Raw genomic sequence first — 16,633 nt, 5'->3', positions numbered from 1 at the left:
GGGATTCTGGTGCTTAAAGTCCTGAGCTACTGTAACCCAATAACAGAAAAACAATGCGCTTCGGGTTTTGTAGCAACCTCCTTTCGCTGCAAGCAAATGTTTGTGTGACTTGGTTAAAGATTACATTTCTGTTTCAAGCCAGTCCTTAAAAGATGTAGATGAGCTAATGGTGTTTAGACAGGTGGTTTCCATTAATTAAACTGAAATATCTTTACAAACTTTAAAATGAGTTATACATATGACACCAGTTCAGTCCCTTTTTCTGGATTATAGCATAGTTAATAATGATATTGTGTCAAATGATTAATATCCTTGTTAATTCATATTTTATAGTATTGTACCAGATATCAAAGAAAGCTTGTACTTACAGATTTTAAGTGTTAGGATCTTAAAACCCTTAGGGGCTAGGCTGTAAAAGACTTTTCCTTTTCAAGCAATAGATCACTAGAACATGATGTAGTGTCTGCTGAGGACCATTTGAAAGCCCTTTCAGCTGACCCTATTTTATAGGCTCTGGAGAGGTTAATGAGAATAATGTTCAAATCTGTTGATGTACATTTTCAGATTAGATGTTCTATATTTATTATATTTTGGGAATTATCTTAAATAATGGGAAACAAAGCCTCTGGCTAGTGTGAAGTATAACCCATTATAGCCTTCTGGGCAATTTGCATACTTCTTAAGTGGTTTTTTTCCCCCGTTGATATAATCACAAAAAGATATTTTTAGAAGTTATTTTTAAAGACTTAATGCATCTATACAGTTCTGTTACATATACTAGAAAACAAGCCATTTGCATTCTTATCATTTTAGAACAACACATATTATTTGCAAATAAGTAGATGTAAGGAAGAAGTCACTAACCTGCTATGCAAGTGATGAAATTAGGTCTTTTTTTTGTTTGTTCTGTTTAGTCTTGTTTATCATACTCCTTGAAGTATTTATACTACTGAATTGGAGTGACTTTATTAAGAAGGTGCTACATTTTACTAAGCAGATATTAACAGCAAAAATATTTCATATGGCTTGGTAGTACGTGGTATGCATGGGAAAGATCTTTTGAGATTGCGTTGGAAAAACTGATTAATTTGCTTGATACTGATAATACAGACATGTGATAGGTATATGTGGAACCATTCCACAAAACTAACACTATCTTAAGATTCCTTTTGCACCCATTTTCTGCTCTATTCCTTGATGCAGATGTAAAAACGGTCTTTATTAAGAATCCTTTGCGTAATATATTTGGCCACACATCCAGTACTAGAAAGAAAAAACAAAGCTCAGTTGCTTCTTCCATTAGCTGAGAAGTCTTGAGCAACATGCTTTTCGTTTCAGTGAATTGGAAAGAGAAATGAAAGAAAGGCTTATGTTCTATGAGCTGTCATTTTCTTGTATGAAAAAAAGGAATTTTCAGGGATTTTTATTTGGGGAGAAAGGTCTGCGTGTAATCCTTTTTACTTCCAGTGACCTCCAACTCTGATTAATATAAGTGTTCTCCACACAAGTTTTTACTTCTCTAAAAATTTCCAACCGCTGATAATGCTGGGTCAGCCTTCCTGGCACAGACTACATTAGAGTTTCTGTTACTTTTATCATTGCATTGCATGGAGTTGCAGCAATTACGTTTTAAGAGGAAACGCTTAAACAAAAGCTTCCTGGAAACTTCTCTGGATCTCAAACTGTTATTGAATCGGTATCAGCAATGCTGAAACTGGGAACTACTTCAGATATATCTATTCAGCTATTAAACAAGATGTACAGCTTATCCTTTATGTTTGTTGAAGGTGACATAGAATAGCATCTAAATTTACAGCAAGGATTCTTATTTTGCTTGGGCATCACCATAGTTGGATAAGAAATGTTACGCTAAAACTGCAGGAAAGACTTCTGGTTTTGTTAAACTTTGTGCAAGAAAAAGAGGTGTTTGCATGTGCAGGCAGCATTTGCTGCCCAAACAACTGTTCCCTGTTTCCACTGGGAGAGGTGCAGGGAGATAAGTTTTGGTGTATGAGGTGCTGTTTTGAAAAAGCTTGTGTAGCAGAGTTTGGGAATCCCTTGCTTATAGCTAATTTAACATTAGTCAAGCCAGAGGGAGTTTGAAGTGTGTATTATTTGGCAAATACACTAGGTCTTAAAAAAGAAAAACATTCAAGGGCAAATTTCCGACATTTTCTCTGACACAGGAAATACCTTTTAAAAACTTGAGACCACTTTCTGCGTGTTTTCTTCTCCTGTAAAGTATCAAGAGCAGTAAGGCTTGCTTTTCCTTTCACAGTTAGAGAACTATAGCAGAAAGGATTGACATGGTAACAGTGTGCTTGTTTCCATGAGATTTTAAGCATTCAAACCCTTTTTAATAGTAGATTAGCTAAATAGGTGTTAATAAAAACAGTTCAAAGTCATCCAGTCCAAAATGATCTCTCCATTGTTGCTTCTGTCTCAAAGCTTTCTTCCTCAGCAAAAAAAGGTTAGAAAAATATTTCAATACTTCTTAAAGAATAAGCTGAAACCATTCATATATACCAGAAAAGCATCAGTGAAATTCACTTCCTCTACCCCAAAGAAATTCCATTTAAAATTGTCTTAAACTCCTTCCTTTTTAAAAAAAGTAAATTCTTACATCAAGCTATATTCATTTCCACTGGCAATTTTTAAGGAGGATGAAGTGACTTGAGGAGAGTGTTCTTGGCTTTTATGAACTTTTCAGCTTCATGGTGTTGTTTTAACTTAGTTTTGTGGGTTTATTTGTTTTGGAGTTGTTTTTATATATTTCTGAATTTTCCTCCTGCCATTATGTTAATGAGTTTTGGAACAGTATAAAGGGAAGTGTCTAATGCTTGGAGCTTTAATACTGCTTTTTCACATACAAAGAAGGCCCCAAAAGTTTGTGTGTCTGACTCATTTCCAGAGAGATTTGTTCAGCTTGGAAAATTCTTCCTTGATTTTGCTAGAACATGACTTTGATACTCCAGAATCTGGTGAGCACATGTAAATCTTACAAAGCGCAGAGGAACTGAAAGTATATTGGAAGATGAGTAGAATTCAAAAAGGTCAGGACAAATAGGAAAAATAAGATGCAAAAAATAGGGTAAAGTTAAAGAGGCAATATATGCAAGGACACATAGCAAGATGGTGATCAGGTTCACAAATAAAAGGTGCCAAACTGGCTAGGGGTGGCTCTTAAGCAGGAGGAATGTGGGGATTAGCGGACATAATGAGCTAGATACAAGTCAACAAACAGCAAGTTGTTGTGAAAAAGGCAAGCATCTTACTGACAATATACAAACAGAGGAGGGTAAACCTGCATCTACATCCTTAGTTTGTGTCTAGTTTTCAGTATTGCACTTAAACACGTGATTCAATATGAGAATCCAGATGAGAATGAAGAGAATAATAGGTCTCTAAGTGTGACCTGCAAGGAAAGATTGTGAAGGATTTAATTTTGTTGAACTGAAATAAAATATGAACTGAGGATGTAAGTATTCAACTACATAAAAAGAAAACTGTAAAGAGGAAGGGGCTTGTGCACTTGTGTATTAGTTTTATAGGGCAAGAAGTAATTACCTCAAATTTTATCACAGGCTGCAGAGTTGGACATTGAGGGGCAAAGAATTACAGTGGAGATGATAAAGCAGTGGAATAAGCTGCTGTGGACGCTCTGTATTTGCAGGCCTTTGAGAACAGGTTACACAAACATCTGCAGGAAACATCAGCAATGTAGTGATTCTGCCTGAAGTTAGGTCGTTCTCTTCATATGGTCTATGATTGGACTAGCAAGTGTAAGCTATCTAGGAGGAAAAGGGGAGGAAACAAAACCTTCCCTACAATTGGAAGCATGTGTGAACTAATCTTAAAAAAATGTAAAATTAAAGCCAGATAGTCACTATAGTATACCTTAGCTTGACTGTTCTCAAATTCAGTAATTCCTAACAAGGTGTTCTTTGAGATTTTTTTTCTTTTCTACTACTATTCAAATTGGTGGTTTGTAGACATTTAAGTTTGTTAATTGTTATTTCCCAAAATACTGCACAAATAAGGATTACTGTAAGGCCCATTATCCAAACAGGTCCAAACAGGTACTTCCACACAATGTGATGCAGGCCACTGGGAAAGTGCCAGCCAAAATCCAACAACAGCCAGCTTTGTCCATGCTGTAGTGCTCCTGAGTTCATTCAGCTCTACTGTTTCTATTTATGCTGCCTCATGTGATACCAGCATAAGTATCTTTGCAACATATTCCTATGCTTTTCAGCTTAGAGCTAGGTTAAGCTTGCAACTGTGGTGCAGACATACTGTAAGAAGGCTTATGACTTTAACTTTTGTCATGTTAAATACAGGATATGTTTATCTTGTCTCTCTTCAGGAAGACATCTTTTAACAGCCAATGAATAATCAACCCAAAATAGATGAGGTTAAGTTGTGCTCATTTTATCAGTATGTTTAATTATTTAAATTGCTAATTGTCATTTTAATATGTGCATATTGGGAATTTAGCAATCTTTTCCTGTAAAGATGATTTTCAACTGGCTTAGTATAATGAAAACTTACTGCTTTCACAACTGAGAGCTGCTACAGCTCTTTAAGTAATTTTTATTGCAATTGGCTGGTGTTATAAATTAGATTTTTAAGTATTTTGATTACGAAAGGGAAATGGAGTTCAGTTAACTCTAATCAGGATTCCTGCCTGCTGACCTGGTTACCTGTACCACTGCTCTCTGTCATCCTCTAAACATCTGTTCTTTGACCTATTTTCCTTGCTGAATTTGTTGCTCCAGGGTTAGTTCTCATTCCTGTCCTCCAATACTTAAGGAAATAATTGACCTTTTAAAACAAAATTTAAAAGTTATGTTTGAATTTCCTAAGCACTGTGAACACCCTATAATGTCATATAAATAATGAATGGAATGGAGTTTCAAGGCTACTATTTCTGCAAAAATGATATTGTTTGATTTGACAAATGCTAAGCCTTACAAAGATTTATAACAATGATTGTCAGCTTTTGCTGAATTCAAAAATTTAGTAAAAGCACTTAGATGTGAAATTATAGAAGTATATTGTACTTGACAATACCTACCTTTATAGATAAAAAGTTTTAAAAAAATATTTGCTGAAAGGCATAAATTAATTTCAGTAACTACAAAGGATGTTCAAATTGTAAAAATAACAGAGGAAGTAAAAGCTGTCTGGCATGCCAAACGGACTTTAATGTGATTATTAGGTACAGGTTTTTTAAATTAAAAGCAAAGAGATCTCAGATTTCATACTTGTGAAGTAATATCATTCACTTGTCTTACAGGATTTAAACTGATTCTGTTTGCTCCTGCAGTCACTAATCTCATGCATTTGTGTTGCAAAAACAGACTGACTGGAATTTGCTGCCTGTATAGAAAAACACTAAGGTAGACAGCAAAACAATAGACAGGTGGCTATATTTGAGCAGACATTCTGAATTATCATGAAACCCAAAAGCATAAGGTTTTGGGGGTGTGCTTATTTTGCGGTATCTCTTGTATGTCCAAACAACAGTTTCAGCCTTTAAGCCTGACTGCATGAGTTCATACTCATTGTACTTTACACGCCATTCTAAACTAGATTTCTTATTTTTGACAAATGCAAGCTCTTTCCCTTGCCAGCAAAAAACCATCTGTACGAGAAATGATCCGTATGTAAAAGTTCATTAATTTATTAGGTTTTTTTTGCTTCTGGAGATTGTTTTCCTAAGTCTGTTTTACACTTCATTTTGTACACTATGTCTGTGTTAATTGCTGTGCTCTCCAGTTGTGGATATTCTGAAACATTCACCCTTAGCAGCTTGCATATATTTACGTAATCAATAGTTCTTCCAGTTGCTTATTGAAGTATAAAGACCTAGCTTTGGACTGAAGTCCAAAAGAGGTTATGAATATCTAAGATGGGATTTACGTCGTATGTAGGTCATGTAGATCCCTCAATCTGAGAGTGAAATCTTCGAAACACTTGTCTAATCCTACAGACACACCAGAATGTCTCTGTTGATACTTGGAGGAGAGGAAAAGGTGGTTGCTGTTTACAATTCCCTCATTGTAAAAAGTTTTCCTCTGTGCAGTTCTACAGTTGCCTCTACCGTTTTTGCAGAATTGGGCAGCACAATGCATCTTACACCCAAATGCAAACGGATTGACTTCCTACTCATAAAGCATGACCAGAGCATTCTTCTCACTTAGAGGAGAAAATTTTTTTACAGAAGACAATGGGACACCAACTTTTAACTGAAATAGATGGCTTGTGGGGTGGTCAAACCAGTGATGCTGCAACTTTTTAGAGGGGCTTGAATTAATGTAAGATCCCATATACATCCTGGTGAGCTGGGTTTGAATTCCATTGCAGAATTCAAATCTTCTGACTCTCAGGAAAGGTAATGCATTTTGCATCAACAGTCAGAAAATAAGATGCCCAGGCAGTTGTTGCAATGGGCATTTGAGCCAAACTTCTCTCCTACATGAGTGCCCATAGTATTGAGCTAAAGACTTTCAAACATGGGCTTTAACTGACAGAAAAATAAAAAAAAAAAGCATAGTATGAAGACTCCAGCATCATGACAATTCTAGTTGCTGAGTTCTTCCTCTTTCTGTGTCCTGAAAAAAGGAGGAATTCTGCTGCTGCTTTGAATTAACTATTTGGGCGCTTAAACTGGAGAGAGGCTAGTGTTCTACATCTGGTGATTTAGGCCAAGTTTGCCATTTTTGCAGGCCACATCTTAAACTGCTTCATAATTAAGCTCACAGTTGTTTGGGGGATTTCTGTTGAGGTAGTTACCTCTTCTCCATCGGGAGATAGTGGCAAGGTTCAGAATCACACATGGCTTCAAAGTCTGTAACCATAAGAAAACTGTACTGTTGCCAGCTGCAACTGGTTGGTCTAAGCAAATTCAGTTAAATTCGTAATATGTTTCTTAGTTTTTTCAAGAAAAAAAGTACAATGTCCTTAAAATACTCATTTGCTATGTTAGCATTAAGTTCAACATGTCATTTATGCAGTGGATAAAGACTAGTTACGTTACATACTTTTGGGAAAATTGTTAACAATCTACTAAGCAAACTGTTACAAGCAGTGCCAAAACAAAGGTGCATATTTGAAATATTTCAAGAGATCTAGTAAGTTGCAAATACTTTCAAAAATTGAGAATGATTTAGCGTGATGCCTCAGTATTTGAAGTTTCACCAATCTGTTAAAACTGGAGGACAATTTTAGCAGCCCTTTTAGTGTATGTAAGGTAAGGCAGTTTATAAAGCAACGAATTTTGAGTCTGTCACATGAAAATAATGGGTCATTATTGTTGTCTGACTTGGGTCAAACAGTTCTTGATACAATTGTGGTTGCTATGAAAAAGGTATTTAGATCTAGAGTGGAAGAACAACTCAGTGCAGCAGGTAGTATTTTAGTTTTAAAGCGAGAACTTCAAGTTTGGCAATTTATTCTGTGCTGTTCTGGAAGGTTAGATCTGCAAAAACCTACTACTTTGACAAAACCAGGAAGGGGTTAAAATCCTGTGTCTGGCTTGCTTTTATGAGAAAAATGTGATTATAACTCAAATTAGCCTCAAAGATTCGAGAAATTCCTCATTGCTGCGTATTAGCCTCAACTACTCACAGGCTGTCTCCACATTGGTTTTTTCCATAATTCCACAGATCTTGGCATTTTTGCATGACATAACTAGACGGAGAACATGCAGGAAGGTAACAGCTGGGTGAACAGAACACTGCTACTGGGACAGCAAATTTCTGATAGTTGATGCTGAGAAATTGTGGCAGCTTTAGTAAATTTTTTAGAGAACTTCTGCTCAGGAAGATGCTAAGAATAGTAAACAACTTTGTCAGAACCTCTAGTTTTCAGTAGCACAGTAACGTATCATCCTTCCTTGCAAGAAGGTTATATACGTTTGGGAAGCCAAGCGACATGGGTTATTTCTTCCTCTACAAACCCCACATTTTTTTCTCAGAATGTTGTCAGAACCCAAGAGATTTTAATTCTGTAAGTATCTGGTGCAATCCTAATCAACAGAGAAGGAAGGTAGATTGTTGCCCACAGAAGATTGCCAGGAGACAGCAAAATGGGAAGACTTCAAAGCCCTGTCGGTGTGTGCCCGGCAAAGCTGGGCTGGTTGTGGCGCTGGAGGGGTCAGCTGAAGTGATGGGCTGGTGGCTGCTGCGGTGGGAATGGGGAATTGCTCTTCATCTTCTGCAAAAGGGCTGTTTCTCTCTGTTTGGCATCAGTAGAATCACTGTACCTGACTTTAGAGAGTTTTCCCTCTAGATCTGTCACAATTCTCTGCTTTTTTTTTTTTTTTATACCTGCCTTCCCTGCAGGATGAAAAGTAGAAAAGTAGCTCTCGTTCATGTGATAGCAAAATTTGCTTTTGCCTGTGCTACTGGGACTCTTTTAAGCTGACTCTCAATAATTTTTTTTTTTTCTCCTGTATATCTCTGAGGCATCGATTGTCCCATCTGAAAGAGGTGGCAGGTGTAACAAGACTAACAGATTAACAGAGTAACAAGAGATTTAACATCTGGATGGTCATGATGAGGAATGTTTTTACTGCTAGGCATCTTGTTGAGTAGCAACTAGTCTTGTGATCTGGACTAATTGTCAGCAGTACAGGAGGCAAGCAGCTCTGTCTGGCTTTCATTGCATAAAATCATCCCACTAATCGCGCTTGCTTTCAATAAAATCTTTTTGTGACTGAAGAGCTATTGAAACTGAATTCAGAAAGGAGTTCTCAGAAGCAAACTGTTCCTGTAGCTTCTTTCTGTAAGTCCCATAGTAAAATGGTTTGATTTCTACTTCAGCAATTTGATTGCTTGCATCCAACTTTTTTTTTTTTTTTTTTTTTTTTTTTTGGTCGACTTTCTCTAAGAAAATCTGTTTTACTGTGCATGTGATCACCTGACTTTATTTGTGACTTCTGTTATCCCTGGTGGACTACAGGGATGCCTAGGTTATTTGGGCATAGAAACAGCAATGTTTAAAGTTGATTCCTATAAAATAATGCAGTGTGCCTGTTGCAGGAATATGAGATCTGCCCTCTTCTGTTTTAAATCAATTTCACAGCCTTGATCCTTACTATTCAAGATGTGCCCAGACCCAGGATTTCTTAAGGGCTGGCTAATACTCTGGTGAAAGCTGTTGTCAATACCAGCAGGCTTTTAGCACAACTTCTCACAGTCATGTTAAAACTCATAATTTAATATACATGAAAACTGTAATTTTAAAGCATTATGCAGGAACAATCAGCAATAATAACTAGAAGAGTAATTCTACAACTGCTTCATACTTTGAGTAACAGTATTTCCAGGTATGTTATCTGTTACCTAATGAAAAAGTAGTATTATAAGCGAGTTATTATAAGAAGTTGAGTAGAGAAAGCAATGGATTAACTTACATTGCATGACTTAGCGATTTATTTTTTTTAAAATCACTGTTAAGAACTAGCTAGTAGGTAACACTACTCATCACTGGAGAGGAAATTTAAATTGATATTAAGGATGTCAGAAAGTATGGAGGGACTGGCAACAGAAGAGTCTGCAAATTTGAGTGGAAAGAACAACGATTAAACTCAAACAGATCAAATTGAAATACAATTTCGTATGTTCCATAGATTGGATTGCTAATAATCCTTAGCAGTTTAATACTGACATGTTATGATTCTTGCCCTGTGTCAGCATCTTTAACGGCAATGACAGTTGAAGCTGATGGACAAATAAATCTTAAGTCTAAATAAGTGATACCTGAACTCTAAGTGAAAAGGGCTGGAGTAAACATGAACTGTACATAGCACCTGGAAAAGGACTTGAAAAATCATCTGTATGAAGAAGAAAGCTGACCAAAAAAAAAAAAAAAAAAAAAAGAATAATAGACAAATAATCTTCTCATGTAACCTGTGAATGATGATAGTAAAGCTGTGAGTAAGAAGCTTGATGAGTTGTCATACTTATGTCAACTAAAGGTGCTTGTTCAGTGTTTGAAATTGTAGATTTTTCAATATCTAAACCATACACACAGTTGTTAATTCCAGCTTACCTGGTGAATGTTCAAATTGAAAGTCCATCAAAGTATGGACAGATATCATAATGCCTTCAAAAGAGAAAGTCTTGGAAATATTAGATGTGATAAATGGAGTAACTTACTACAAATGCTACACCTGGGTTCACCAAGTTATTATGGCTGAAGTTATCTAAAATAAGCTAACCTATGGCAAGACTGTTACTTCTGAACTTTTTGCATGTAGGGGGAAATGTGAAATGCCATTAGGATCTAGGAATAAACCCTATTCCTTCACTGTTCTAGTGGAGAGGACTGGTTTGGATTCCAGTTCAAGTAGATGTAAGATGCAGCAAAATTTGTATCTGTTATGGGTTACCTACACTAACCTAATTTGGGAACGTCTGTCTTGTAAAGAAAACTTGAATCCAGCATATTGATTTGCACCACTTCCAATGCCAAGTTTAAGTTGCATGTGTTGTCTCAGTTTGAAAGATAAAATGTGATTGCCAACCTCTGAAAATGTCAGAGGCTCAACATGGAGAAAATCAAACATTGGCTTTGAGGTAGCAACTCGGTATAACTGTCTTTGCTTGCAATTTATTCTGCTCTATTGTGTTCAGGGAATCTTTTCTTCTGTCTTTTTCCTGCCTTCTTGGCCTTATGAGTAAGCTGCAAATCTTGGAAAGAAGTACTTAAAAAAATAACAAAATGGTTTAGAAACAGTTTTTTTGAATACATGAACGTACATAGATAATGCCTTGTCATATTTGCAATGAATCCACTGCATCATTGCCGTAAGCTCTAAAGGATCAGCTACTTGTTTGCATGACAAGTTGTTCTCGCTCTTTTCAAAATAATCTATTATATCCAGTTTATATAACATAATTTCTATTTAAGAGATGCATAGCAGGACACCACTAACGATCGATTCTGTTCAGCAGTCAAGAATGGATTCCCCTCCACTCAGCTTTTTAAAGCATTGGCCCTATAGAGGCACTCTGCTAATAATTAAAATGGAACGCGAACATTTTAATTTGGATTATTTTAGGCTATAAACTCTTCAAGGAAGGCAATTTCTATTAGTGGATCACCTGTTTCAAGGAGAATCCATCCTGCTGTTTCAAAATCAGGATCACACAGATCACAGACAGAACTGTTGGTGCTACTTAAAATTATCTGTTCATATTAGTATTCTGAGATTTCGCTTTGAACAAGTAAAACTTTATCATACTGCAATGGTAGAAACTGGAGTTTTCTATGCCAGATGTCTACCTCTGGGTAAAGGTTTTGGTTAATTAGAGTTGGGATTTTTTTGTTTGTGGAATTTTCATTTAAACTTAATCATCCCAGGAAATGAGGCTTAGTTTGTAGGGAAAAGAGGCCACTTTCCCTTGTTAAGTCTTGCTGTCATTTTGTTAAGGAGATCCACCACTTGCCTATTTTTAAAGCAAAGTCCTGCAATTTCATGGGCAGAAAGGTGGGTGGGAGGAACCAAACAGACTAGACTACAAGCAGATGGTACCAGAGTATTTTAACTAGTGAAGTACTCGCTTATGAATCTTGTCATAGAACAAAAGTCCCAAATCTTTATATTTTTTTCTTCTTCCAGCAAATAGTTGTACAACCCCCTGGCAGGTTTGTTCTCTAGTGCTACTCTATGCAGAGGATAATTGTTATTGTTAACATTAATTAGCTAAAACAGCAGAGGTCTATGCTGTGGCTCTAAAGGCTGAAATTATTTGTATTGTGGGTAAATAAGATCTCACATGGAGGAATTTCTGACTTTGTATTTTTTTTAATTTTTGCTCTGGGCAGCACACTACCAAGTGCCTTATATTAAACAGATCTTAACATCTGAAGTCCCAGGTTCAGATAGCAGGAAACACAGGTTACCCCATCCCAGGCAGTATCGGTTCTGATTCAGTGCGTTGCCTGTTCACATTTTAAGTTTTATTTGATTTGGGTGACTCAGACTACTTGATTTCAATTTCTAGCTTCTTCACAAAGACCTCATATTCAAAAAACTAAAATTGAATCTGGTATTCATAAAACATTTTCAGTAATAAGTGTGTATATTTCTTTGAGTACTACGTTTTAAGATGCGTTTATGTGGTACTTGAATTTTGGACTGTAGGTCATTTGATATAACACAGATGCCAAGTGATTAAAAGGATCTTAATTTTATATGAAGCTTGTCATCTTTGTTATCTATAGTTAGGTCTAGAAATTAGGAATGGGGAAGCTCCTCATTCTAGGTGGGGAAAAAGCCTGGTTTTTTCCTTACTTAGAGTAAAAATGACAATGCGAAATCTGGTGTTACTTTTCTCCCAGGATGCAGATTCCAGTATACATGGAGAGGCCGAAGCAGGCAGCTCTCCATCCTTTGGATTCTCAGTAATAAACTTTAATCCTGAAGTATCAGGACTTAGGAGGTGTTTTTGCTGATCTTTGGCAGTCAAACTGTTACATTTTAGTTTGGGACTGAATGCCTGTCCATTAGCGTTCTTCATCATCTGGACTTATGTGGGTTATTTCGTTCCTTTGTTCAGTATTGAGAAACAATATATAGAAGATAACTCATTTGTTTCCTTTTCCCCCCTCTCCTTGTGGTATTTTTAGGTTAGAGAATTAGGGTTTAACAATGACAGAAAATAAAATTTTAATATCAACTGTGATGTATTATGGTGATAGTAATAGAAGTGTGTAGCATTGCTTACATTATTTTAATAAGCTAGGAATGTTTTAGAAAGGACAAAGTCTAGAAAGTTTCTTTTTGCCAGTTTGGGATCCGTATATGAACAAAGCCTGCAGAAGAACATCAGCCTCGCCGTATTTAATGTATGTTCAATATTGGTATTTTGCAGTAAGCTGCTAATGAATTCTTCTATAGCCCAAATAATGTAATTTTTTAATATTCCTTTGTTGTTTTCATGCAGGTTACCATGAAAGCCAAACAACTGAAGGATTCTGTTACATATACACCAGGTGTGTGCTCCTAGATCCTCACTGACGCATATAAAAAGCACTGTATTTGGATTACAGCCAAACATACAGTGCATTTTGTACCTTTCGAGGTATGCTTTGCAGAGAGACTTTTGCAACCTTGCCTTACTTTGAGCGAAGAACTCATGGGTATTCTGAGGGAACGTTTCCCTTTAGCTACATCCTCCCAGGCTTTCTTATTCAGTTTATTGTGGGTTTTGTTCATTTGTTCAGGCTCTGTTGTGTTATGTTTGTTTATATCAGTGTGGTAACTTACCAGTACTTCACACATACCAGATAAGCTCGTAATTGGCAAAATTCATTGCTTCATAACAAGTACCTTGATTTCTTGATAAGCATTTTTCTTAAACTCTTAATCTAGAAGAGCTTTTTTCTCCTCTCTGCATTATTCCAGGTACCTTTTATTTGCGGGCAGTTCCCTGCTTGTTTGTGGTTTTATTTTTTTAGAAGTGTAACAACAATACTTCTAACAGGTATCATTAGGCTCTCCGAGCTTAAAACGCTGGCCCAGAATTCCAAGAATGTCAAAGTCAACGTGAATTTGCCAGACCACATAATCACCCAGCGAGAAAGGGAGGAGGAGGAAGAGGAGGAAGAGGGGAACTACGATCGTATCCCAGAGCAGAGGGATGTCCAAACAGATCAAAAGGAGATCACTGCAAGTGAAACTAGACACCGCAAACGAAAAATTGTCAAAGCACCTGAAATAACTCTACCAGCAATGAAAGAGGTACCAGAAGAGAAGGGCAGAGGAAGACGCCAGAAAGATTTTGATAACACCGAGCAAGAGGAAGAGAGTGATGATGAGAGCAGAAAAAGAGAGAAAAGCCGTGCCCCAGAAGAACTGTGGACTCAAAATCAACAGAAACTTCTTGAAATGGCCTTGCAGCAGTATCCAAAGGGAACATCGGATCGCTGGGATAAAATAGCAAAATGTGTTCCTGGAAAAAGCAAGGTATGCTTAGTTTTGTTGGAACTGTAGTATAAATTGGGGGGAAATGTATTTTCTACCAGTTTATGATTACCTTATGAACTGAGGGTCCATGCAGAAAGGTGAGGTCTTTACTTAGCCTATCAGTCCAGACATAATCAACCTAAAGAGCATTACTGTCATGTTTGTTGTTTTTATTTAAAACATATTTTCATTTAATTCAGTTTGTTTCATCTATTATAGAAAATGTTGAAATACCTCCTGTTTCATTTAAAATACCTACCTCTCCTCTGCCTTTCAGATCTTCAATTGCAGGACAAATTAGATTTTAAAACAAATCTTGATTCAAAGTTAGTAACCAAATGTTGATGAGCTGCTTTACTTATACTTTACAATACCTTTCTCAACCCATCTCAATGAACAAACAAAATAAGTAATCCATCTACAAGTGTTAAATGCTCAATAATCTATCTAATGTTCTTTTTTGTAAGTATAATCTTTTTAAAATAGCCATTTGTCATTGATATAGTTTGTCTGTGCTAGATTTCATAATATTTGTGATAGCTTAGTTTGCTTGCTTCAGTCATTGTAGCTGCAGAAAATCCTAATTTTATTTGTGCCAAGCACAGTGTGAGAAAGCAGGAAATGTGGGTGGGGGATTTGAGTGTTTCTCTGGCCCTGAAGCTGTTCAGCAGTATCTGGTGTCAGTGGGTGCTGTGTTAGTGACCGTAAAGTCTTATCTTACCTATCTGCAGAATAACTGGTCTGAAATAGGTGTTACAATACAACTGTTTAATAATTGCTTTTCAAGTCATTGTCAAGAAGTACTGGGCAACTGTTTTCTTGGGTTTGTGTTCTCTTTAAAGAGAGAAATTATCCATTAAGAAATGTAAATTGCAAGTTCATTTTTCTAATCTGCTCTTCACTAGACATAGATTCTCCCTCTGAAATTCAGTGCACTACTTTAAAAACAAAAACCAAAGCAAAACCAAAAAGACCCCCTAAAAACCCACACAACCCCCAGAACCTAGCTGCTCTTCTAGAATGAGGTAGCATGTATAGAGTTAAAGCAGAACTAAAATACCAAACTTAATTAACACTTTTGTTTTTCCTTTTAGGAGGAGTGTATAGCAAGATACAAGTTGCTTGTTGAACTGGTACAAAAGAAAAAAATGGCTAAAAGCTGAATGTTCTGAGCAGAAGAGATGTAGCTGATCTTTGTCAAAATGGGGCTTTAAATCTCATGTGCAGGAAATTGCATTTTTGTACCTCAGTATTTCTATACATCATGTGCCTTAGTAAAAGAAAATATTAATAAATCTTATACCATCTCTACCTATTTTGTGTGTTGAAGAATGAAGGTGTATTTTTGTGTTGGAGAGCTGCTTATGCGGATGTGTGATAACAATGTCTTAAAAATTAGTGGACCTTCAGGGAAAACCTACACTGATAATTGCATACTGGAACTGGTAGGTTTACAGCCAATGAATATACAGAATATAAAGAATTTATATTTGTTTTGAAAGAGAGAATTGATCTGAAACTGTTAAGCAAGTATGAGAGTAATGGAACTCTGGACTCAGAATGTACTGCATCTATAAATCCACGACCATATGCTTATAAGCATGTCTGCTGCTACGTGAAATGTCTAGTCATTCTAGCAATATTTTGAAATAAGTAGTATTTCTAATCTTAACTTTCACGTACATTTATATGCACCTGCAATATAATACCTTTTTCACTAACCCTGCAGACTCATACACAGTGTTAATTTGGTAAAGTTGAAATGGGTAAGAACATTAAAGGCTTTAATTTCTTAATTAGAAATTAAGATATAAAAGGCATATGCTTCATGACCAGTTCTGAAGTTCAGAATAGGACCTAAAAGCTAACATTATTGGGCTAATAGTTCTCATATTGGGGGTGGGGGGGTGTATATGCTGGATTCAGTATAGTTTGATTTTATATTTGAAGCCTAGGTAATAAGGGTTGTTAATCCTTACTTGCTATTTTGTTTTTCATAATTTTGGAAAAGTTATACAAAGCTTAAAATGCTGGAATAAAGGGTACTTAATGGGCTGTAAATTTTATCAATAGATCACAGCAGTGACCATAGTCTTTTGCAAGAAATGTCTAGGACTTGCATTTTTTTTAGAGTTATTTAACACTCAAATTCTGATTTAATACCAGGATTCTAGCAAGTTTTGGGGCTTTAATTCAAAATGAAAATGAAAAATCACAGGATCATGTATCTGAACTCAAAATTGGAACTTGGTGGCTGAAAATCTCCGTTAACTTTCTGCCATTTACATGGTTGATTTTCCCCAGTAACTGCTTGCCAATTGTGTTGCTTCTGACAGATCAGCATTTCAACCAGATTTTATCCCATTCCCATAAAACTTTAAGGGAGCAGTATTTAGGGAAGATAACAGTGTTCCATATGTGTTCCTTTACCAAGTGGAACATTTTGGGGTTTGGGTTTTTTTGTTCATATATAAAAAAAATTAAGCTTAGTCAGTAGAAATAATGATATTATGGAAACTTTACTAGACACAAAGTAATGCATCTAAATTTTGTTTCATAGAGAACGTCACAGGTTAACTGCATTGGAAACAACATATTTAGAAGCTGTACTATGATCTGTGTGTGCTAACTGATCAAATAGTAATTCTGTGC

The 16,633-nt window shown here is 36.2% G+C and overlaps 1 protein-coding gene across 1 annotated transcript in view; it reads left to right on the top strand.

Moving 5' to 3' along the window:
• Positions 1 to 15,292, top strand: part of DNAJC1 (DnaJ heat shock protein family (Hsp40) member C1) — a 114,386-nt gene extending 99,094 nt beyond the window's left edge. Inside the window, exons 10-12 of the mRNA XM_030009927.2 lie at positions 12,960 to 13,008; positions 13,500 to 13,981; positions 15,076 to 15,292. Coding sequence (XP_029865787.1) covers positions 12,960 to 13,008; positions 13,500 to 13,981; positions 15,076 to 15,144 — 600 coding nt within the window. The 3' untranslated portion in view covers positions 15,145 to 15,292. The remainder of the gene's footprint in view (positions 1 to 12,959; positions 13,009 to 13,499; positions 13,982 to 15,075) is intronic.
• The last annotated feature ends 1,341 nt before the right edge of the window (positions 15,293 to 16,633 follow it).

The sequence above is a fragment of the Aquila chrysaetos genome, chromosome 3, assembly GCF_900496995.4.
Source record: "Aquila chrysaetos chrysaetos chromosome 3, bAquChr1.4, whole genome shotgun sequence".
Lineage (NCBI taxonomy): Eukaryota > Metazoa > Chordata > Aves > Accipitriformes > Accipitridae > Aquila > Aquila chrysaetos.
This window is presented reverse-complemented; position numbering and strand designations above follow the sequence as displayed.